Below are 23,767 nucleotides of genomic sequence, written 5' to 3' on the forward strand. Positions count from 1 at the left end.
ATCTTAAAGATGAACCAAAATTTCTCAGGTGAGGAATCGGGGAAGAATTCTGGGAATGTGTAAAGCATGTGCAAAGGTCCTGAGATGGAAAGGGATTTATTCTGTTTGAGGAACTGAAAGCAGATGAGGGAGCCGGAGAGTAGACACTGGAAGGAGAGAGGTCCCGGGGCCAGCTCTCACACAGCCATATCGGCCCCGATAAGGCTTTTGGACTTCCGTCATTGAAGGGAATTATGTATGTAGTAATTTAATCAAATGTCCACTTTTAAAAGATCACACTGGCTGCAGCCTTGGAGTGGCTTGTTAAGGGGGCAGTGTGAATCACAGAAGGACCAAAGAGCTGATAGGAACTAGATTAGGGTAGAGATGGAGGGAAAAAGCAGATTAGCGGTATTTAGGAGGTAGAGTGGACTCAGGGTGCTCTTGTTTGTCAATGTCCTGCTTAAAATGTCACGCATAGAGCAGTCCTCCCTATACTAGTCAGGTTAGACCCGGATATAAAAATAAAACAAAATGTCAGTGCCTTAACAACACAACAAAGATACATTTCTCACTCAGGCAAAATCTGAGGCAGGTAAACAGGGGAGGGGGGTTGGGAAGAGAGGGACTCCTCTGGCCACTTGCGAACCCAGCTGATGGGAGCTCCCCCATTTTGGGATGCTGCATGAAGGCACATTGTATTCCCCAGATCCTGAGACAAGGAAGTGAGTGAGTGGTTTATATAGAAGTCATTTCCAGGAAACACCAGGCAGGATCAGGGGAAGTGATACCAGAAAGAGAAGAAAGCCAGTAAAGGGTGTGGAGCCAGCCAGTCACTGCTGTGGGCAGCTCTGGGGACCCGTGTCCCTGAGGCATCCTAACTCAGGGGAGAGGGTTTGTTACCAGTCTCCGACTGTCCCTGGTTGGGGCACTAACTGTGGCACCTCCAGCCAACCTTAGGCCAAGGGTTCCCAGTGTGCCGCAAGCAGCCTTTGGAATGTAGAGGTGAGTGCTGACGGGGATGGGTGTTGCACTGGTGTCCAGGTCCGGGAAGCAGGGATGAGAAAGAGCAGGGACAGTGATGAGAGCTGGGGGCTTCTACACCAGAACTCAGTCCCATGGCCTCAACCTACCTGGAACAGAAGCTGGGAATTATAAGGAAGCATATGGAATATTTGGTGAGCACTGCTGTGTTTTGCCACAACGTGCAACCTCCAGTACAGTTTCGGCCGATGCAGAAGAGAATAGCATTATATCCTTCCTAGATAAAGACCTCATACCTCTGGTAATACAGCCTGATAGAACTTGAGCTGCCTTGGCAGCCACATCTCACTGATAGCTGCTGCCTCTTCCACTTCCCTGTTCTCTAGGTGCCCCCACAGCCGCTGGTTGAAGGCAATCCCCACTTGAGTACCATAAACTAGTGCTCTTTTGTGCAAATTGGGCATTTTCCTAAAGGTACAGCACCCGCTCCTTAGAGGCCCCCTTTGCATGCTGCTTTGCATGACATTTAACTCCTCCAGCACTGGGGTGAGTGCCAGAACAACACTCCTGAGAGCAGGAGGCAAAGGGCCCCGTGTTCGTTACACAGTGGTGGCTGTGGGTGAGTTTGCCACCAATGCATCAAAAAGTTTGAGCAGGGTCGTGACACTCTGCTTCCCATCTACACCCAGCCGTGCTCTAGGAATCCGAGGGGAGAGGTGGAGAAGACAGAAAGCTCTGCTAAAGGCACTACCAAAGACCCCTCCTGTAGTAGAATAATGAGCCCCAATGTCCACTTCCTCATCTCCGGAATCTGTGAATATGTTACCTCCAGAAGTGACTTTGCAGGTGTGATTATGTTAAGGATCTGAAGATGGGGAGAATATTCGGGGTAATCCAGGTAGACCCCATGTAATCACAAGTGTCTTTGTAAGAGAGAAGCAGGAGGGTCAGAGTCAGGGAAGATGTAATGGCAGAAGCAGAGATTGGAGTGAAGCAGAGGCGGGGCCATGAGCCAGAAAATGTGGGTATCTTCTAGAAGTTGGAAAAGGCCAGGAAATAGATTCTCCCTTGGAACCTCCAAAAGGAACACAGGTTGCCAACTCCTTGGTCTATAGCCCATTGAGACTCACTTCAGACTCCTGACCCCTAGAACTATAAGAATAAATTTGTGTTGTTTTAAACCACTAAGTTTGTGGTGATTTTTTTTTCCACAGCAGCAATAGGAAACGAACACAATTTTCAAAGTGAATTACTACAGCTCAGGTGAAGAGATGATCATTATTATAATGATCATTTCCTGTGATCTCACTGTGGTCCTGGCACTGAGCTAAACTCTTTACCTGCATCATCTCATTGAATTGTCATGACAACCTGAAAGGTAAGCTCTTTTATTTCCTCCATTTTACAGATTCAAAGACTGTGGCATTCAGAGATTAAATTACTTACTTGCTCAAGGTCCTTTATTGGTATGTGGCAGGGTTGAAATGTGAACCCAGGTCATTGGTTAGGTTGCTCTTATCCACTCTGTGACATGATTTCTTGCTAAGAAAACACTTGACTGTTCAGTGAAAAAAAAAACATTGAGCAAATGAAATGAGCAGGCTTTTAAATGGATTTGGGTGGGCAGAGCGAGGGCAGAGTGCGGCATTCCAGGGGGCAGGACAACACAAGAAAAGGGGTGATAGCTAAGAAATCTTCCCAATGCAGCCTGTGTCCTTTCTATGGTAGCTGACACAGCTCTGACCTCAGCTGCTGCTCAAGAGGCCGCCCCCACAGAGCACCTGCCCCTGGCCCTCAGCCTTCAGAGACAGAGGTTCCTAACTTTCTCTACATCCCTGTATATGAGATATTGACTGACACATGATACCAGGGTAAACGGAAGGGATTTGGAGACATCTATATAGGCCTTGGTGGAAAAATGATTACATCTTTTTTATCTTTCAGAATTAAGATAAGAAAGATTTAGTACAAAGTATTAGGAAAGATATTCAATACTGAACTGGCATAAAATATCCAAATGAAATCTCTCAGACTTCTTAAAATGAGAAACTGAGCTTGCTTTGGTGAGCACAACTTTTTAACATCAGATTTTGAAATGCCCACAAGCAGATCCTACTTAAGGCTCTTTTAAAAAAAAAAATTGAGATATAATTGACATATAAGATTGTATTAGTTTCAGGTGTACGACATGATGATTCGATATATGTTTATGTCGTGAAACGATCGCCAGCATAAGTTTAGTTAACATCCATCACTGCACATAGTTACACATTTTTCTTATAAGGAGAATTTTTATGATTTACCATCTTAGCAACTTAAAAATATACAATAGTGTTATTAACTAAAGTTACTATGCTATACATTATATCCTGAGACTTATTTATTTTATAACTGGAAGTTTGTGCCTTTCGACCACCTTCACCCACCACCTACCCCCTCAAGACTCTTTAATTATGATCTCTTCAAATATCTGATAAATATTACCCACAGAAGACCTGACCCAAGAAGGTGATAAATTGAAAACTAATTTTTACGACCACTCAAAAATTTACGACAGTCTGAATGGTATGTAAAGACTCCAGCATTCATACTTTACTTTCAATAACTGTAACTAAAATTCTTGTGAGAAAGAGAATATAAGTTTAGAAGTCAATCAAAACTTTTATATCAAGTATTTTAAAATAACATTGAAGTTAGAATTTGTGGACAGAGTCTATGTGGTTAGAGCAGGCACCCTTCAGCCAGTTTAGGCACCACTAAAAGGGCACATCAGCTATAAACAGCGTCCACTATAGAAGACAGAGATTCCAGGCGGCCCCCTGGAGCTACACTCTTCCTGGGCTCCTGCACCACCCACCCAGTCCACACCCAGGACTGCGTGCCAGGCTCTGCCATAGCTTAGACTCCTTGTTAGCCATGCACATCGATGCTGCGGTAGATGTCCTTGGCTGGATCTCCCTCATCCTGCTCTCCACCTCTGGGTACCCCTTCAAGAGCCCTTAATAATGGTCCTCCAGAGGTCACCAGCCTAGGGGCTCCATTTTCCCCAGGCACAGCCTGAGGGCCGAAGGAAGCAATATCTTTTGCCACCCGTATTCTATTTTTGGCATACTAGTGTTTCTACCCAGAGTAATAGAACAGGAAAACCCCATTCAGCAGAAAGAGAAAGATAAGAATATAATTCCTCGCCCCCTTCTCTACCTCCATTCCTACCTAGCCTGGTTTCAAATTCCACTCCTCTACCTATAAGTGTGTAACCTTTAGCTAGTAACCTAACCTCGCTGAGCCTCAGTCCCCAGCTCTGTAAAATGGGGGACAATAGCATCTATCCCATAGGGTTGTATGAGGATTACATGAGGCGATGCAGGTAAAGTGGCCTGACCCAGGGAAGCCTTGGTCAATGCCAGTTCTTGTTGGTCATACAGAGACACACAGACCACTAACGTGGTTATACACACACACGCAGAAGCACATATACACAAGGACACAGTTCTGCGGGCCCCGCGAAGCCATCCTGTTCAGGCTCTTGCTCCGTGTCAGCCCCAGCCCCGCCCTCTCACCCCAGACAGGAGCCATCTGGTTGGAGCTGTGTCTGACCTGCTCTTCTGGGAGAACTGGTGGGCATCAAAGAGAGCCCTTTAAGCTCCTCCCCACTTTGGTAGAAGGGGCCAGGACCTGGTTCTGGAAGACACTCCGGAGGCCCAAGGTCCAGGCATAATAACCCACTGTCCCACCCCTTTATTTTTTGATCCAGGGGAGCAGAGGTAGGAGGCGGAGCTGGAAAGGGTTTTCATCCACAAGCTACAAACACACAGACACACCCACAGAGACACAGCAGACCAGACATAAAAGCATCTGCATTGTGCTGACAGGCTATACAGCTCCCTGTCCTGTAGGGAGGGGACCCAGTAACCTCTCAGATCCAAATCTGACTCCCAATTCAGGGCTTTTTACTCTATGCCATGACGCCTTAGCACTATCTCCACCACCGCCACCACCACAGCCATCTCCGCTGTGACCAATATCACTATACAAATGTCACTATTATAACTGCTGTCACCACCACCACCACCAAATGCCCTGTCATCAGCACTCATCACTCATCACGGTCAGCATATTAAGTTATCACCACCAATCACACCACCACCGCTACCACCATCATCACTGCCATCAGAACCACTATCGCCTTCGGCCTCCATCAGCACACATATCCTCGCCCCCCCCACCATTATCTCCCTCTTTACGGCCACGGCTATCACTGCCATCATTGCATCATCGTACCATCATTGTCCGAACTGACGGAGGAGTCATCAGTTAGACTCTGATACAGCGTGAAGGAGAGACCCAGTGGGAAGGGCAGAAGGAGGGTGACTGCTTCCTGGGAGCCCAGGGAACAAGGTTCAGAAGCTCAGGTCTCTGCAGCAGCATTGGATTCTCCCAAATTCCAACCTTGCTGGAGACTGTGCCTTTCCAGCCTACGTCTGAGCCTCCCTGCCTTCCTCCCACACCCACAGAGAACTGGTCCCCATCAGGTGTGGCCCTGGTGGTTTCTCAGTGCCGGAGGTGGCTGTGGAGAGAGAGGAGCCAGGGATGGGTGGGGAGGGGAGGGGCAGAACCCTGGCTACACACAGGATTGGCCAGTCTGCCCCTCTTGGCTAACACCTGACTTGAAGGCTCCTCAAAGAGACAGTGACCTCGGCCACTGCCCTGAACTCTGCCCATCTCAGCTATGAAGTGGGCACCGAGTAGGCAAAGCGGGCCACAGGGGCCATCCCTGAGGCAGAGGTGAGGTGGGGGGAGGCCACCAGGCCCCGTGGGGGGCATGATGGACAAGTTCCGGATGGTCTTCCAGTTCCTGCAGTCCAACCAGGAGTCCTTCATGAATGGCATCTGCGGCATCATGGCCCTGGCCAGCGCCCAGATATACTCGTCCTTCGATTTCAATTGCCCCTGCCTGCCGGGCTACAATGCAGCCTACAGTGCCGGCATCCTGCTGGCTCCGCCCCTGGTGCTCTTTCTGCTCGGCCTGGTCCTGAACAACAACGTGTCCATGCTGGCCGAGGAGTGGAAGCGGCCACCGGGACGCCGGGCCAAGGACCCCGCCGTGCTGCGCTACATGTTCTGCTCCATGGCCCAGCGCGCCCTCATCGCACCTGTCGTCTGGGTGGCCGTCACACTGCTTGATGGCAAATGCTTCCTCTGTGCCTTCTGCACTGCTGTGCCCGTGACCGTGCTAGGCAATGGCAGCCTGGCGCCCGGCTTGCCTCCGTCCGAGCTTGCCCGCCTGCTGGCCCGGGTGCCTTGCCCAGAGATCTATGATGGGGACTGGCTGCTGGCCCGAGAGGTAGCCGTGCGTTACCTGCGCTGCATCTCCCAGGTGAGGGAGCTGGATGGCCTTGGGCTGGGTCTCCCAGCATAGACCAGGGACCGCTAGCAGGGCCTGATCCCCCAACCTCTCAAAATCACTCAGAAACAGTCATGTTTCTCCAAAAGACTGGGGCTCACCCTCAGACAGAAGTCTGTGGGGCAGGGGCACATTTTCCCAGCAGAGGAAGGGACATCTGAAGACCATGTCTTCATCAAGATTGAGACACCCTAGGGGAAGTTTTAGGACTACCTCAGTCCAGAGGCTTGTGCCCCTTCCTCAGGTCCCCAGAGCAGACCTAACAGCTCAGACAGCCAGCCCACATTCTCTGTCCTGAGCTCCCTGGGAATTTGCATCTTTTTCCTCTTCCAGGTTGGGGCAGTGGTGAGGCCTGTAGGCAGCTGGGCCATTTGGGTACATTTCCCTGGCAAATGCCCTCAGCTGGTATCTCCCTGCTCAGGGAATGAGAACTGAGGGTCCAGGTGCCCCTGGAAAGGAGGGCTCAGATGAGGGAGATGAGCTGTTGGGATGTGCCCTAAAGTCAGGGTGGAAGGGCCCTCTGAAGGGAAATCCAAAGCTTGCGTCCTCCGCAGCCCGGCTCCCACATCCTCTGCCTTTCAGGAGCTCACCCACTGGGCCCCTCAGGCTTCCCCTGCAGTCATAGCGGTGTGTGGGGGCGGGGATGACCTAGGCAGCATGCCCTTGTAGCCCACGGACCAGGGTCTGTCAGGGGAGAGGGCAGGGCTGGGCCTGCACTGCAAGGGCAGAGAAACATGTATACTGTGGCAGGTTCAGACATCCCAGCTCCCCTTCTCCAGCCCAGAACTCTCTCCTGGAGGCCTGTCCTGCATCACCACCAGATGCCCCATGGGAATCTTGCACTTTGAATGTCTGTCTGATCCAAACTCCGCTTCCCTCCCACATCTGTATCTCCTCTCCTTTGGGCGCTTGTCCTGTCATTCTAGGCTTCAGGGCTTGGGGCAGCTGTCCCTCCACCTGATCTTAACCATCGCACCATACACTAAAAGGGCCCCCAGAGGACAGGCTGCCTGGCGTATAGATATGTTTCATTTGGCCTTCAGAAGATGAATTCAAAATTCAATTTTAGGATTAGTTGGCATCATCTAAAAAACAGAAATTTTCACGTAAAAAGTAGATTTCCAGCTTTCCTTGAAACATCAGGAGATCCAACTCCTTCATTTCCTTGCGGGGGAGGCGCACCGCCCCCTCCCGGTGCCAGACTAAGCACATGCTCTACGGCTCTCCACTTGATGTCTGTTCCGCTGTTACCCACCAGGCCAGTTATAGGCATTTGGGTTTGCTCTGCTTGTTCCTTCTGATCTGGCCAAACGCTTCTTTGTGCAGCTGGGGGCTGCCCCTGAAGTGGAGGTTAAGGGAGCATCCCACCCCATGCCCTACGGAGAGTTACTGGCAGAACAGAGACAGCACCTAAGCATCCGTTGCTCTTCAGCACAGAGTTTGAGAGATTATCTGATTTTTCTCTGGGACCCCGAGGGCCCAGCTCAGAGCCCACGCAGAGGAGGCACTCAGTGCTGGTGACTGAATGGCAGGCAATATCAGGAGCCAATGGAAAGATATAGAACTCAGAGGAGGAATGGTCACTGTGGCCTGGGGAGGTCAAGGAAGGCTTCCTGAAGGAAGAGGCATGGATGGTGAGGGCCTATTGGCATAATTATAGTGGCTAACATTTGCTGAGCACTAAACTATGTGCCAGGCACTGTGCTAAGTTTAATATTACATTTAGTCCTCACAACAATCCTATGAGATAGGTACTATCACCAGCCCCATTTTATAGGTGGGGAGACTGAGGCACAGAGAAATCAGGTACCTTGTTCCCGGTCAACCAGGAAGTAGTGGAGACAAGATCCAAATCCAAGCAGCCTATAACTCCAGGGTCCGCCCAGTTAACTCCTGTGCGGTGAGTGCCAGGCCTACACAGGGGCATTTTACATGATCTCGTTTCCATGAAATGGGTATGTCTATGCCTGTTTTACAGACATGGAAACAGAGGCCAAGAGGCCAAATCACTTGCCCAGTCAGTGCTCGTTTCCCTAGAGCCCCTGACACAGAGAGTACTTTGTGGGGTCTGGACGGGCTTGGGAGGCTGGAGGGCAGTGCCCAACTGACTCTCTCCTCTCTCCCCCGCAGGCACTGGGCTGGTCCTTTGTGCTGCTGACCACACTGCTGGCATTTGTCGTGCGCTCTGTACGACCCTGCTTTACTCAGGCCGCCTTCCTCAAAAGCAAGTACTGGTCTCACTACATAGATATCGAGCGCAAGCTCTTCGATGAGACGTGCACAGAGCACGCCAAGGCCTTTGCCAAGGTCTGTATCCAGCAGTTCTTCGAGGCCATGAACCATGACCTGGAGCTGGGTCACACCCACGGGGCGCTGGCTACAGCCCCTGCCGGCTCAGCTGCCCCAGCTACCGACAGCGCCGAGGAGGACAAGGAGAAGCTGCGAGGCATCACCGATCAAGGCACCATGAACAGGCTGCTCATGAGCTGGCACGAATGCAAACCTCCACTGAGGCTGGGCCAGGAGGAGTCGCTGATGGGCAATGGCTGGGCTGGGGGTGGGCCCCGGCCTCCACGCAAGGAGGTGGCCACCTACTTTAGCAAAGTGTGAGCTGTGGCCAGGTGAAGAGACAAGAATGGTGGTCTGAGTCCACAGCCCCTCTGCCCCCCAAACCAGACGGAAAAAAGAAGGCTGTAGGTGCTGGGCGGTAGGCCCCTGGAGTGACCTACATGCCCGGGCAATCGCCTGCTCATTCGAGGCAGGAAATTTGGAGCTGGAAGGGGGCCTCACTCCTACAGCTATGACACTGCCCTGGGTGGCCCTGGGGTAGTGAAGCCATGAGCAGTATTAGTTGGAAGGGTTCAAAACTGGCTTGGAGAGGACCAGCTCCCACCTGCCCAGCCTCTCCCAGGCGACTTCATCCCTGGTCCACTATCTCCACTCAGGTTCTACAGACATCCTTGCCCCAGCATCCACTCTCGTCTGCAACTTTTTAGAACGTTTGTTCTCGTATGCTCAAGACTGTGGGAGTGAAAGGGCATCCAGACATCTCATGATGCAGGAGTCCTCTGATTTTGGCCAGTGTCCTAACTGAGGCTGAGTGGGCAAGGTGGGCCAAAAGGACAAGGCACCCAGCCTCACCTGGTGTGACAGGTGACAGGTGGTAAGATGCCAGAAGCTAGGTCCACTCAGGAGAAGCCAGGGTGTGTGGTCACCACGGAGATGACTCAACGATTGTCACGGTGGACTGCACGTTTATTTAGCACCAAGCACAAGAGGCCTCCCACCTTAGTCCATTGCGGGGCTGCTATAACAAAATACCACAGATTGGATAGGTTATAGACAATGGAAATTAATTTCTCAGTTCCGGAGGCTGGAAGTCCAAGACCATGGCGCTGGCGTGGTCAGGTGCTGGTGAAGGCCCGCTTCCTGGTTCATAGCCTATGCCTTCTCACTGTGCCCTCATGTGGCAGAAGGGGCTAGGCATCTCTCTGGAGCCTTTTGTATGAGGGCGCTAATTCCATGTATGAGGGATCTACCCTCACAAATGAAGTTCCCCCCTCAAAGGCCTTACCTCCTAACAGCATCACCTCCTAAGAGCATCACCTTTGAAGATTAGGATTCAACATATGGTTTTTTTGGGGGGGGCGGTACACATTTAGTCCTCTTACTGACCACCCTAATACCTCCCTCACATCCAGGTCATGGAGGAAATTAGACCATCCCCAGGGCCTGAGCAGTTAGAAACAGAAGCTCAAGCCTTCTCATTTTCTCAAAGGCCCCGCCCCCTGGGGTGGAGACTCTAAAGTGCTAAAAGGCTCCACCCTGAGGTAAGGATGAGGGAAGAGAGGTGGGAGGAGAGTTGCCTGGACTGGAAACAGCTCCAGGCTCCAGTGAGACAGAACTGGATTACATGCTGGCTCCACCATTACAAACTGTGTCCCTTGGGTCAGTTGCTTTATTTTCTGTGCCTCGGTTTCCTCATCTGTTCAATGGGATGAGGGCACCTACCTCATGGGGTTGTTGTGAGCATTAAATGAGTGGTTTATAAAACACATGGCACATGGTAGGAACTCAGTATGCGCTGGCTGACATGTTTGTTGATTTCTGAGCCTGCAGGCTTAACCTCCTCCTTTCCCTGGACATAAGGAGTGGGGGTGGGGGACATCAGGAACTGGAGCTATCTTTGTCAAGGAGCGGGAAACGGGGCCAAGAGGTGGGCTTCTTACCCGCTCAGATATCTTTGGGATGTAATCCCACTCATCCTAGAATTCACTTTGATCTTGATCCTTACGACGTTGTTTTAATGATTTCCATTCTTCCTTATGCACCCTTCCCTTTATTCCCACATCTGCCACCCCCATCTCCCTCCCTTTAATTATTTGGGAGGAGGGCCATCCTTGTAGGCCTAGGTGGGCTGGAGGGCTCCTCCAGGACATGGGACTTGACTTAGGCCCTGAATGGGGGGAGGATTCAAATGAGTAAAGACCAGATATGTGTTGATGGTGCAGGGCTTCCTGTGGGAAAAGGCAGCCCAGAGGTATTGGAAAGTACAAATGTGAAAAAAAGAGTAAAGCTTTGGGTCAGGTAGACCTAGGTTCGAATACTAGAGCTGTAGGACCCATGGCAACTCCTCTGAGCCTCAGTGTGCCTATCTGCAAAATGGATATTAAAAGATCTGCATTTCAGGATTATAGTGAGGATAAAGGGAGATAACTTTTGAGGAAGAATCTGGAACCATGTTTGGCACATGGTCGGAACTGAAAAATAAACTCTGGTCCCTTTCCCTTCACTCCTGCACATGGACAACTCCATGTTGTCTGAGATTTAAAGCAATGCCTGGGGACTTAGCTAAATTCTAGACAGTAGAGCCCAGAGCTAGGGGAGGAGTTAGTTATCTAGGCAGTGGCTGGATGGCTCTGAGGGAGAAGGGCCAGAATAGGATGCGGGGCGGGCAGGCCTAGCCTTGCATATCCTGCTATAGGTCAGCATCAATCCGATGGCATCTCTCTCCTAAAGGTTCTGTTTAGGGGGGTGGCAAGTATGGGAGCTGCCCTAAAACTGACCTGGAGGGCAGGCCCAGGCCAGCTCTCCTGAAGGCTCCCTGCCTGGCCCCTGAGCCGGTCCCACTGGTGTGGAGCACCCGGGCTGGCCCCTGGGGCAGCTCTGCTTAGGAAGGCAGGCAGGGCCAGGCGCAGGCCGAAAACCGAACCGGCTGCCCCAACTTCCTCTCTTCTCGCACCGCCCCCTCCACCCGCCCTCCTCTGCCTAGCGTGGGGGATGTTTTCCATTGCCTGGCATACAAGTTCCATCCTGCTGTTTCCTCCTGTTTTCCGGAGTTAAACTTTTCTGGGGACACACCACCAGCCCCAAGCCCTGATCCTGTGCAGAAAAAAGCAGGAGGGAGCCCGAGGAGGGAACCACAGCCAGAGGAGGGCATTTCGGGCGGGGCTGCTGCTTCTCCCTCGGCCCGCTCAGCAGGCCCGCACTCAGATGTCTGCCGCACCACTCCGAGCGCCCAGCCCCGTGGCGGCCAAAGCCGCTGCTGCCTGACGCTGACCCCAGGTAAGGAAGGGCCCCTCCCTGGGGCATGCCAGGTGTCGGGGAACATGGCAGGGCCAGTCTGAGACTGCCCGGAGGGGCTGTCCTAGGAGTGAGGCCCGTAGCTGAGGCCCCCCATTCTGGGCAGGGGCCAGTCCTGCCTCTCCCTCAGCTGCCTGTTTCCTGTCCTGTTGTTAGAGGTCTCACTCCCAGCCTGGGTGTGACCCCTCCCTGGCCTGGGAGACTAGAACAGTAGTCTCAGAAGCTGGCCTGGTCCCTCCTCTGCCCATCAGTGTTCAGGCATCTTGTACCCCACTTTGTGCAGCTTATGAACCCAGGGCGCCCCACAGAGAGTTCATTGGGAACCCTGAAGCCAAGAGGGAAAGAGGAAGAAGGGAAGGGAGCTGCTTTTAACCCATTCATCCCCAAGAATATTATAAACTCCCTTTCCCAGGGAGTTAGGCTGGAGGCCCTGGGCTATGACTTGGGAAGAGTCAGACAGATCCCTCCTCTGCCTCCATCTCCTGGTACCCCACGTGGCCAGCTGGCTCTGCCCTAGAGCATCTGGCAGCCTTGTCAAAGACTGGGATGGGTGGTGGAGTAGACAGGAGGCACAGAAGGAAATAAAGGCAGGTCTCCTCAACTTTGTCAGCTGCCCATCCCAACCCTCCACTCCCGGCTTCCTCTGGCCTGCGGACTTTTTTCTTCTTCGGGATGAAGAAAAGACACAAGGCCATACCCTTGTCTGTCACTTGACTTGTGTGGGTGGAGCCTGGGATGGGAGCTAGGGCAGAACATGGCTGGAACCCAGGCCATGACCACTTCCAGGCAGGCTGCCAAGACTGCTGCAGCCCAGACTAAGACAGAGCAGGCTGGGGATGGGCCACGGGGCACAGCCGAGCCTTAGCCTTCATCAAAGTTTCCTGTCACTGGCAGGCTGGGCCCAGGGACCTGGGTGAACAGGACTATTGGGAGGCAGCTAGAAAGGGTAGAAGTAACAGATAGGGAAGGGGAGGTTTGCCAGGGCTCTAGTGGATGTGCATAAAGCAATGGAGGACTCACTTAGCTTGACTTACCCTGGTCCACTTTCCAGGCCTCCTCCTCTGGACTCGAGGTCCAAAGTCCTGCCTGGGTAGCCTGAGCAAGGCACTTAATCCTCTTTAGGCCTTTGTTGCGTGATCTTTACAGGAAGGAGAATCACCCCACCCGCCTCAACTCTGGGAGCCACCCTGAAGACTTAATAGGGTGAGAGAAATGGGGGACATAGTGTCCTATGTCACATGTAAGATAATTATCGGGCATTTTTTATTCCCTTTTTTTTCCTTCTAGCATCCCTAAGAGTAGAGCAAGGACCAGAATGATTTATACTCTTTTCACAGATGAGAACACTGAGGCCTAGAGAAAGTCATGAAGGACGATGAGTCAGGATCTCCTAAACCAGAGAGAGGCAGCTGGTGAAGCAGTTGGTGAAGGGCAGCAAGTCAGGATCTCCTAAACCAGAGACGGGCAATGTAAAGCACGTGACGCATAGTAGGAGCTCAGTGAACAGTGGCTACCATCGCTCCCCCCAGGGCCCAGGGCTCCCCCAGTCTCCTTCCTTTCTCACCTGCCTGGCCACACAAAATCCCCTCTCTCCTTGTTCTCAGAAGCAAAGGAAGGACCAGGCCGGCCACCCCGGAGGATAAAATGACAAGACTGTGCGCTGCCTTCAGATGCCCACCAGCCTGTGCTTCCTAGTCCTGTCTCTACCCCTATAGCTGGTCCCCCAACTGATCTATCACAATGGCAGCCCTGATCGCCGAGAACTTCCGGTTCCTATCACTCTTCTTCAAGAGCAAGGATGTGATGATTTTCAATGGGCTGGTGGCACTGGGCACGGTGGGCAGCCAGGAGCTGTTCACTGTGGTGGCTTTCCACTGTCCTTGCTCACCAGCCCGGAACTACCTGTATGGGCTGACGGCCATCGGTGTGCCCGCCCTGGCACTCTTCCTCATTGGTGTCATCCTCAACAACCACACCTGGAATCTAGTTGCTGAATGCCAGTACCGGAGGACCAAGAACTGCTCGGCTGCCCCCACCTTCCTCCTCCTAAGCTCCATCCTGGGCCGCGCGGCTGTGGCCCCTGTCACCTGGTCTGTCATCTCCCTGCTGCGTGGTGAGGCCTATGTCTGTGCTCTCAGTGAATTCGTGGACCCCTCCTCACTCAAAGCTGAGGAAGAGGGCTTCCCACCAGAACATTCCACAGAAATCCTGGCCAGGTTCCCTTGCGGGGAGGGCCCTGCCAACCTGTCAGGCTTCCGGGAGGAAGTCAGCCGCAGGCTCAAGTATGAGTCCCAGGTAAGGCTGTGCAAAGGGAAGCTCTTCTTTCTTCTCTAGGTGATGGCTGCTGGGGAGGTGCCGGCATGGCCCCTTGTAAGGCTGGGGGTTGTCCTCAGGGGGCCGAGGTCTCCAAGAAAGCACTAGATTATCAGCGTCAGGTTATCGGAGCTGGGTAACCCATGGGTTAGTGCCTGGTAGGACAAGGGTCAATTCCAGTCCCAAATAAGAGTTTTAAATGCTAAAGGAATGTCCTCCTGGCTCAGACTGAGCCTTGATCTCAGTCACAGATTAAGTCCCTTACTCCAGCCAGATTAGGCACAAACCCTTGTAAATTTATGAAACATTTGCTGTAGGCCATGTGTTGATAGTAGGGTGTGGCTGGCTCCAGGGACTAGCATGTTCCTATCCCAGGAAGGACCTGTGCCCAGCACTGAATCAGGCACTGTTGACATAAGGGGAGCCCCTTCAGCCAGGAAGGGGTGTTGAATCAGGAAGCAGCAGCTGCTGCCCTGGTCCCAGCCTCAGCCTTGGCTTAGTTCTGAAGGAGTAGAGGCTGGTGAAGAGGAGAGAGCAAGGGCAGAGACCTGGGCAGAAGCAGAAAACTGAGCTGGGAGCATTAACTCAAAGAAGCAGGAGGTGAGAGACAAGGAACACAAGATGTTTTAAAAAGTGTTCTCTTGGGTACATAAGAAATATAAATAGAGAGAGAAGTAGGGCTGGAGACAGCACCAAAGGAGATGGAAGATGGAAGACAGAGAAATAAAATTATTTGATGACCAAATACCCACAGATCTATGTACAAGATCAAATGGGAAACAAAGATGACCTCAACAGGCTCACACCCAAGCAGGTGTTTGAGATAATAAGCACATGGGCGATTTCAAAACAAGGCAGAGTGATGTTAGAGGAACCAGGACATAGGGTACTCAGGGAAGGCAGAGCGCTCCCAGAGTGGCCTCTGAAGTCTTCCTGGAGGCGGCATCTGGCCTGCACCTCAGTTCGAGGTGGGTTTTGATGGGCTGAGATAATGTGGAAGGGGGCCCATGGGGCTGAAGGAACAGCACCAGAAATCTTGGGTGGCAAAGTCTAAGAACAGATAAAGTGTGAGTTCAAGAGGTGAGGACAAAGTGGTGAAATTATAGCCCGAAGGGCCTGCTGCCCTTACAGAAGCAGAATGTTTAGCCAGGGAAGTGACAGAGCCAGCTCTCGGAGGGTTCTGAGGCCCCTGGATTCAGCCCAGCGCACCCTGTGACCGACTCCTCCTATTTCATCCTGGGCGGGTGGGGGGTCCAGGCAGCTCCTTGCCCCTCCTCAACCCTGCCTCTTCTCTGGCCAGCTCTTTGGGTGGCTGCTCATCGGCGTGGTGGCCATCCTGGTGTTCCTGACCAAATGCCTCAAGCATTACTGCTCACCGCTCAGCTACCGCCAGGAGGCCTACTGGACACAGTATCGAGACAGCGAGGACCAGCTCTTCCAGCGCACCGCCGAGGTGCACTCACGGGTGCTGGCTGCCAACAACGTGCGCCGCTTCTTCGGTTTCGTGGCGCTCAACAAGGACGAGGAGGAGCTGGTTGCCAAGTTCTCGGTGCAAGGCACACAGCCGCGGCCACAGTGGAACGCCATCACCGGCGTCTATTTGTACCGCGAGAATCAGGGCCTCCCACTCTACAGCCGCCTGCACAAGTGGGCCCAGGGTCTGACGGGCAACGGCACGGGCCCAGACAACATGGAGATGGCCCTGCTCGTCTCCTAAGGGTCCTGTTCCCGCGCTCTTTGCAAATAACAGTCCTTGGTCCTAAACTGAACCCCACAGTCTGCTCACATCAGCACATCAGCAGGGGACTTTTTTAAAACCATAGTTTAAAAAAAAAAAAAAAGAGGCCAAGAGAAAGAAACAAAGTAATCTAGGTGCAGAGAGGAGAGCCGGTAGACAAGGTGGCCAGCTCAGACCTGAAGAATTCCCCTCTCCTGTTGCCACCTGCCACCTGGTCAACAGCTCTGGGGAAAAGAACCTTTCCCAGAATTAACCCTTAACTATGATATGAATGGCCTTTTACTGTTGGGACTCCAAGGCTGAGAAGCCCTGGCGAGCAGAGCCAGATGACAATGAAATTCACAGTAGGCTACCTGTATAGGATATCACTCAGTTAACTTGTTATTGCATATGTTATTGTCTAATTGCTTATGGACACCCAGTTCAGTGGTGCTCAGCTGGGAAGCTGACCCCAATGTATGCCACTGGCTTTATTTCATATGTTTACCTTTTTAATAAAGCTTTTCTAAAAACCTTTTTGATAAAAGTACTAGCTTAGTATCTGCATGATTGGATGGACCACAGCAGATTAATGGTCATGGGGACAGGCCCAAATCCCATCCCCTGTGGGAGGGGACAGAGACTATGACGGATGGAAGGGAGGGCAGGGGAACAGGAAGCCCCACATGGCAATGCCTGGGGCTGATGATCTCCTGGCAACTGGATTCGGATATCTGCTATAATCTGGGGAAACAGATGGAGCCTGGTCTTTCTCAGGGAAGCTCAACTTAAATTTCTTGAGTCAGAAGATCCTACACTCAGTAGGGCAGACTAGTCCTTGTAACCTAGTGCTAATAACCAAGAATGAGGCCGGCCTGGCTTCTCCTCCCTCCCATGCCCATCCTTGCCTGATTGCCTCCACCACCTCGAAAACCTCTGATGCTCTCCCTTGTCCCTGTCCTGCTTCCTGACATATGCCTCGGTCCTTTCCCATGGAAAAAGCTCTCCAGACCTCAGGACATTTAAAACTCTGCCGAAGAAAAATTTTGAATTTTCTCAAGACTAAGCCAAAAAAGAACTGGCTTCAACAACTAGTCATGTCTGTGCTGGCCTCCACGAACTCTGGAGCACCCAGGATTGTTACCTACCAAATGAGGTGGAGAGACCGTCTTTCTAGGAATTTTATGAGGGTCGCAGGAAGAGTAGGGCAGGCCCATCATGTCCCCTATCCCTCATGACTCAAGGAAAACCATCAAATCAATCAATGCCCTCCATTCAGCAACCTCTCTCCCCAGAAGAACTACAAGGAGACACAGAGAAACTGCGGCTCTCCCCAAAGCCATATGGTACGTCAGATTAGGTCCTCACTGAGCCTCCTACCTGCCAGGCCTTGTGGCAGTACATAACATGCATGCTCTCATTTCATCCACAAAACCCCTCAAGGTAGGCTTCTTTTAATGCCTTTTCACAACTAACATACCAATTTGGAGAGGGAGGGTTATCTGGCCTTGGTGGGCGGGGAAGAGACGTTACCAGAGGTTTATGCCAATTACCTATGGCTTTTCTCTCAGGCGTTCAGGTTCCCCCATCTTTCTTTCTGGGCTCTGCCTTTCTCTTCCTGTCCCAACCTCACATGCTCCACAAAAAGACACATGGCTGAGCTGAGCTAAGGGTAAAGGAATGGCCAGAGACCCCGAGAACTACAGGAGGGGGCCTGCTCCCTGGGCCCTGCTGACCCCTTCCTTGCTGGACCAAGAGCCTGCCAGGGCCAAAGTGGGATCCTGACCATAAGACTGTCAGGAGTCACTCCTATTCCTGCTTCCCGGGCACTCCCATCAAGGAGAGACCCTCAGCTCTTCTTGAGCCAGCGACCACTAAGCACCCTCAGAAAAGGAAAAAGATAAATTTGCTATTTGAGATAAAATAAGCAAAAGAAATTATAAGAAATCTCGAATTCTTTTTATCCTAACAGGATTACCCCCCAGGTACTGCAGAAAAAGCAGCACTTAAATAGTCTTCAGGCAACACAGTTTTCAACTGCCCAAGTGCCTGAGGTTTGATCGAGCCGGCCCACTGCTGACAGTGGCTGTCCGGAGCCAGCCACCACTAGTCCTCCAACACGGAGCTCTTAGCCTCCACGTACTCCAGGGCCTTCGCCTTCACTGACTGCACGTCCTTCTCAGTGCCATGTTGTTTCTCATAGTCCAAGTAGCGCTTGAAGAAGAATTTCATTCGTTTGGGAGCCAGACTCAGGTGAATGACCCGCTCGAAGATGTCCCTATGAAGAAGAACAGGGTGGCATCTGCCTCTCAGTCTCCAGCCACGTGATTCTTGGCCAGCCTTTCTCTACTTGCTCTCAGGCTCTGGAGCCGGGCCCTCTGTTACCCAGCACTCCCACTTCTATCTTTATCTCAACTGCTATTAAAAATTCCCATCAAGTCCCATTAAAAGAGAGAGAATACCACCCTCATTTTCCAGCTGAGCAGGCAGATGACCCAGAGATGTTAAAGGACTTAGTGGCCTGAAGTCACACGGTGAATCAAGACAAAGCTACTGGGATGGGAATACACATGCTATGGATCTGTGAGAAAAGCTCTGCTTAAGACTCACTGATGGGCTTGGGTGAGGCACTGGTTCTTTCTGGACCTCAGTCTACCCATCTCTAGTCCTCCCTGCCTTGTGGGGACACCGGTGGACAACAGTGAGATTACGCCTGTGAACACTCTCTACAATGAGAGCCAAGTACAATGCTAATCATGAGAAAAACCTACGTCTCCTGACCCCCAGGCCAACAGCCAGCCTACCTCCCCACCCAAGGTTCCAGACACTGACCACAGGCTAGTCCTTGAGGCAGAAAAAAAAGTTGGAAAAGTAAATTCCATTGGACCTGGTATGTCATGTCAAAGCTGCTTTTCCAGATTGAGTAAGACAATTGGGAATGCTGGGATCTGCTGTGGGGCTAAAACTCATGCCCTTGGCTAATGTGCCCACGCCCCCATTAGCCTTGATCTGTCTTCCCCTCTCACCGGACTTCCTTCTGGCTGCCATGCTTAATGGTCATGTCGATGTAGACGGACCAGACATCCGTGCGCTTTGGGTAGATGCTCAGTGTGTTCTCAAAAAGGGCTTTGGCCCGCTCTGCATCCCCCAGCTGGAACTCAAGTTGGGCAAACTTGGCTATTACATCCACATCTGCAGGAAGAGGACAGCTCAGGCACACGAAGCAGACAGACCCCATGGCACAACACAATGTGCTGCAAGGACACGAGTCTCACTCTTGACTCCCCGGTCTTAGATCCCAAGACCCAGGCGATAACAAGATAATGATGGGGTGACTTTAGAGCCAAATACACAGATGGGCACTCATCTATGATTCCCACTGCAGATACCCTACTCCCTGGGTCCAGAAAGGGTAGGGGACAGGGACGACAGAATTAGTGCTAATTGCTTCTTGTTCCTCCATTTTCAAGGTTTAGCATTTGAGATGCAATACACATTATGTTCATGAGCACATAAACAACAGAGACAGCTATGTACCCTCCATAAGGCTTCCAATCACCATCTCAGATGAGGAGACCCGCAGTCTCTATGCCCTGAGAGCCTATGTGTTCAGGAATTGGGCCGGTAGGTGGGAATGAGTACTCACGCTCTTTATTAGGCAGGCACTCGAGGGATCGCTGCATCACACGGTGACTGGCCTCAGCCTGGCCCCTATGCAGGAGGAAGGCACCATATTTGATCCAGACAGTTTTCTCCTGCCGGAAACGCTTCAGCATCCGGTTGTAGAGTTCACTAGCTTCCTGTGGGAAAGAAAAGGCAGGCTAAGCAAAGTGTGATGCAACAGAGGGAGCAACAGTAGACATAGGCAGTTCTGTTCGAGAAAAGACAGACTTGGGCTCAAAGACTCCAATCACTATGCAGGCCCGATTCTAGATACTGAGGGGTGAGGGCAGGCTCACAGAGATGAGGACGCGTAACATGATGGGCAGTCTCCCTACTAATCCTGTGTCTGTGAGGAGGTCCTGAGACTTGAACTGGATCCAGAACGTGGGGGTTCTTCCCTGAGATTTCCCCGCTGCCTCTGTTATTCCTAAGAGTCAGTTTCTGAGTGACTGGGAACCTTGTGGCAGCAGGCCGCTTGGCCCAGACTCCTACCTGAAATTTCTCTGACTTGGTGTAGATGTCAGCCAGTTGGAGAAAGACCTTGAGAGGCTCGTTGTACTGCACGGCCCGCTCGAAGACCTTGGTCAGTGACTCCTGAGAGCCGTACATGTTTTCTAGATTCAGCAGTGCCACCCACACGTTCAGCTTCTCCTGCTCCTCTCTGGAGTGAGAACAGTCAGCACATGAGCTCCGTCACCTCAGCCCAGAGCCCCCCTTCTCCTCTGGGGACGTCAACTGGAACTCCATCCTCCTCCCCAGGCTCCGTTCACGTCCTCAGTTCCCACTGCCAAGTGCAGGCACTGAGAGGTCCTGTCCCCACTGCAGCTCACACAGAAGCGGGAACTCCAACCCTGACTGCTGAATCTGGGGCTCCCAGACAGAGGCTCCACCTGGCTCTTCCTTAGGAAAGGAAGCCTCCTAAATCTCAAACTGGTCTGAGGTTTGGGCTGGAAGGAACAGAATCTCGTGTCTGATCCTCACTCCAGCTAAGAGAATGAAGTAAAGGACAGCCATCCCTCTTCACTAGCCTTGAGGAAACTCACTCACTCTCTGCCTAGGAAATGGCCACCTACAGGGTTTTCACCCAGGTATGTGGAGAGTGTGTTCCTTATTCTACTTCTGCTCTAAGTTGGGCACCTTAACTTAGGGACTCTTGTAAATGCTGCCCTTAGCTATTTCAGTAAAGAGAACTATAAAATATAAATGAGCAGATCTATTTCAAAGATGGCACATGGGCCCCTGGTTTCAGTCACCCCAACTGCTATCGGCCTACTAAAGAGGAAATGACCCACAGCATCCAGGGGAGACACGGCCCTCCCTGTCAAATGATCCCTCCTTCAAGCAGAAGGGACAAAGCCAAGACCTGAAAGAGATGGTCTTGAGAGCCCGCTCAGCCACAGCCCGGGCTTTCTCGATCTCCGTGGCCTGCAGGTGGAAGGCCATGTACTGCAGCCACAGGATGGAGCTATTCGGGGAGCTCAGCACAAGTCTGTCAAAATCGTCTGCTGACTCTGGCTGTCGTTTGGGATCCATCAGCGCCTCCTCGATGCGAGACAGCTCTTTCTCTGCCTTCTGCTTCTCCAACTCCCTTTCCTTCTTGCTTTTCTTCTTCTGCTATGCAAGGCAAAAAATAAATGAGTAATCTGCTTCTCAGACTCTGGAGAGGTCTGTGGTGGAAGCCAAAGTTGGCAGGGCAGCCCTTGAGCTCTATAAATACTCCTTGGCCAGAGACCGCCCCACCCGGCCAGAGGAGACACCCACAGGCTAGGACAGTGCACAGGAGACTGACATCAAGGGGTGCTTGCAAAAAGGACAAAGCCCTGCAAAATACGACACCGTGGCTTGCTGTGACTTCTCGTCCTCCTCGCTGTCTGAGCTCTCTCCTCGAGGTGGCAAGGCCGGGGTCAGAGAGTCTAGCCCAACGTCCCAAACGAAGCCGGATGACAGCTTTAGCCGGGGCACTTCTGCTGGCCTGGTCTGCTTCTCCTGGAAGATCATGGAGGCGTGTGAAGAAAGCACTGGGCTCAGGCTGCTCCCTGTTCCCCAGCCCCATTCTATCTGGAAAGGCAGGGACTCTACCACCCGAAAGAACTTTCCCTTCCTCCCAGGGCCCAATCACTTGGGAAACTTTATAGTAGAGACAAAAGGCTTTCATTGTAGATAAATTCATTCAGGTGCCAAATTTTTTTTAAATATATGCATGGCATATACATATATACACACACATACAACATATATGTATAAAATAAGAGTCAAGCTAAGACAGAGGTATGACAAATGTTCTGACGGTGGTGGGGATGTGATACCTGAAGTATCTGGGAAGCCCTTCCACACCTGGTCCTCAGTTCTCATTTTTCAGAGGGAAACTCAGGATCGGGAAGGCCCAGCCTGCTCTTTACCTGCCCATCCCACTAATTTAATTCAGTTCCATTCAATAAATCGAAATTTAATTCTGATTACAACTTATTTTATGCAACCCATTCTATGAGTAAGACAGGGGCCCTGTTCTCAGGGGGCTGATGACCAGCTGAGGAAACTAACAGCCCCCACTTTTCATCTTACAGGAAATGAGAGAAGAAGGTGGTGCTAAAGACAGCCCAGCTCTCAGGCAGGGTCAAGGACTCCCCTCCCCAGGGCAGCTCTCCTCCCCCATGCGATGCTGTCCCTTACCGCGAGCAGCACCCTCGTCTCTGTCTCCTCTTCTCCTTCCCGATAATACACCTCGACGCCACTGTCATCCTCCTCTGATGCAGCAGCTTTCTTTTGCTTCTTCATTCTTTCCTGAGATGACAGGTGGGTAACTGCTGAGCCACCCTTCTTGCCCAGGAGCACCCTGGGGCAGCCCGAGGCAATGCCCTCCTTCTGCCCCTCTTGGCACCACCCAGTCTGGCCTCCTCCACACTCATGCGGTTCTCTGTCCAAGAGAAGACAAAGCAGCTGGCTAGCTGGCTTTTGAAACGCTCTCCTTTTCATGTGAGTGGAGGCCATCCTCCCTGGGGATATACCTGCTCCTTTCCAGACTCCGGGCGTGGCCGCTTGCCCTGCTTCCTCGCTCCTGGTTTCTGGGGCTCGCTCTTCTCCTTGCTGGGCAGCGGCTCCTCCTCCTGTCCCTTCTGGTTCTTCTTCTCTTTCCTTGGCTGGTTCTTCTTCTGCTCCTTCTTTTCCCCTTTGTGGTCTCTCTCCTCTGCCTCTAGTTGCCTCTCCTCTTCCTTTAGAAGTGGTAGTCCTAGGGAGGCAGGAAACACATCCGGCCTCCCCGTGTCGCCAGGGAGGAACGATAGCTCCACCAGGTTCTTCTGGTGGCTCACACTGCGAAACAAAGACACATACGAGGTACAGTGGGCCCGGCGAGCAGCCCACAACTTTCTGCACCCTGCCTTGGAATCCATTCAGTATTCTTAGGAATGATCTGCATATTTCCCAAGCTTAGTAGTAAAATACAGAGGGAGGCTATGATGACCCTTTACTCTGTCCTCAACAGATGCTCATGCAGACAAAAGTGTCCACATCTGCTTTTAGGTGCTGAGGTAGAAGGCTTCAAACAAATGGGCTTTGTTCATCTGAACAAGCCATTATATTTAAAGTTTACCTCTAAAAATCTACTCCCAGGGCTCCCAGAGAAAGGGGAGGGGGACGGAGAAGGCACTTACCTCAGGACCTTGGCTGTGAGCAGCTTCCCTTCAGGGAGGTGTCTGTTATAAAGGGTTTTCTTGGATGGGCTGTACTGGGAGACATGCGGGTACTGGGCCAAACCCACAACTGAGGGGCCAAGGCTGACAGGAGAGAGACAAAGGTCCTGTGGTCATAAATACAACAACAGAGTCCCAGACAAGCCTAGTGCCTCTGCTTTCCCAGGGACCTGAGTTCTGACCAGGACTTATGACAGACATAAGTTCCTGGCATTCAAAAGGATAAAGAGGGCTTTGTAAACTGGAAAAAAATTATCAAGCACAATGAAGATATGATTGAAAGGTATTTTTCACCCCACATTAGAGCATCACAATGTATAAATCATAAACTAGAAAGACAAAAAGAAAAGGAAGAAACATAATAGCAGAAAGGGCTGTACTATCTGGTGGTTGTGAACGTTATATAATTTCACAGAACATTTTCAAATCATGATC

The 23,767-nt window shown here is 51.7% G+C and overlaps 3 protein-coding genes across 9 annotated transcripts in view; 2 read left to right on the forward strand and 1 right to left on the reverse strand.

Annotated features, from left to right (window-relative positions):
- The first annotated feature begins 5,785 nt into the window (after window positions 1-5,785).
- Window positions 5,786-9,209, forward strand: CALHM1 (calcium homeostasis modulator 1). Its single transcript, XM_039871304.1, has 2 exons — window positions 5,786-6,340; window positions 8,498-9,209. The coding sequence occupies exons 1-2, from the start codon at window positions 5,786-5,788 to the stop codon at window positions 8,975-8,977; spliced, it is 1,035 nt and encodes a 344-aa protein (XP_039727238.1). The 3' UTR covers window positions 8,978-9,209.
- Window positions 9,210-11,559: 2,350 nt separating this feature from the next.
- Window positions 11,560-16,517, forward strand: CALHM2 (calcium homeostasis modulator family member 2). 6 transcript variants are annotated; one of them, XM_039871307.1, is made up of 4 exons: window positions 11,560-11,932; window positions 13,073-13,153; window positions 13,288-14,245; window positions 15,564-16,517. In XM_039871307.1, the coding sequence occupies exons 3-4, from the start codon at window positions 13,691-13,693 to the stop codon at window positions 15,978-15,980; spliced, it is 972 nt and encodes a 323-aa protein (XP_039727241.1). In that variant the 5' UTR covers window positions 11,560-11,932; window positions 13,073-13,153; window positions 13,288-13,690; the 3' UTR covers window positions 15,981-16,517. The 6 variants fall into 6 exon arrangements, with proteins under 6 accessions (XP_039727241.1, XP_039727240.1, XP_039727242.1 ...); XM_039871306.1 differs by having other exon boundaries at window positions 13,097-13,153; XM_039871308.1 differs by lacking the exon at window positions 13,073-13,153 and having other exon boundaries at window positions 13,238-14,245.
- Window positions 16,518-17,237: 720 nt separating this feature from the next.
- Window positions 17,238-23,767, reverse strand: part of PDCD11 (programmed cell death 11) — a 45,202-nt gene continuing 38,672 nt past the window's right edge. Inside the window, exons 28-36 of one of the 2 annotated variants that reach the window (XM_039871300.1) lie at window positions 23,294-23,416; window positions 22,649-22,952; window positions 22,314-22,424; window positions 21,480-21,629; window positions 21,007-21,254; window positions 20,136-20,304; window positions 19,627-19,780; window positions 19,007-19,172; window positions 17,238-18,258 (exon numbers count right to left, since the gene is read on the reverse strand). In XM_039871300.1, coding sequence (XP_039727234.1) covers window positions 18,087-18,258; window positions 19,007-19,172; window positions 19,627-19,780; window positions 20,136-20,304; window positions 21,007-21,254; window positions 21,480-21,629; window positions 22,314-22,424; window positions 22,649-22,952; window positions 23,294-23,416 — 1,597 coding nt within the window. In that variant the 3' untranslated portion in view covers window positions 17,238-18,086. Of the gene's footprint in view, window positions 18,259-19,006; window positions 19,173-19,626; window positions 19,781-20,135; window positions 20,305-21,006; window positions 21,258-21,479; window positions 21,630-22,313; window positions 22,425-22,648; window positions 22,953-23,293; window positions 23,417-23,767 lie in introns of both variants that reach the window. The other variant, XM_039871299.1, reaches the window with a different exon arrangement.

This window comes from Pteropus medius, unplaced genomic scaffold (assembly GCF_902729225.1).
Source record: "Pteropus medius unplaced genomic scaffold, Ma_sr-lr_union100, whole genome shotgun sequence".
In the NCBI taxonomy this organism is placed as follows: domain Eukaryota; kingdom Metazoa; phylum Chordata; class Mammalia; order Chiroptera; family Pteropodidae; genus Pteropus; species Pteropus medius.

Excerpts from the sequence above, each read along its gene's own strand:
- CALHM1 (XM_039871304.1), top strand. The coding sequence starts at position 5,786 with ATGATGGACAAGTTCCGGATGGTCTTCCAGTTCCTGCAGTCCAACCAG. Across the intron at positions 6,341-8,497 it reads ACCTGCGCTGCATCTCCCAG|GCACTGGGCTGGTCCTTTGT; the intron begins GTGAGGGAGCTG and ends TCTCCCCCGCAG.
- CALHM2 (XM_039871307.1), top strand. The coding sequence starts at position 13,691 with ATGGCAGCCCTGATCGCCGAGAACTTCCGGTTCCTATCACTCTTCTTC. Across the intron at positions 14,246-15,563 it reads GGCTCAAGTATGAGTCCCAG|CTCTTTGGGTGGCTGCTCAT; the intron begins GTAAGGCTGTGC and ends TTCTCTGGCCAG.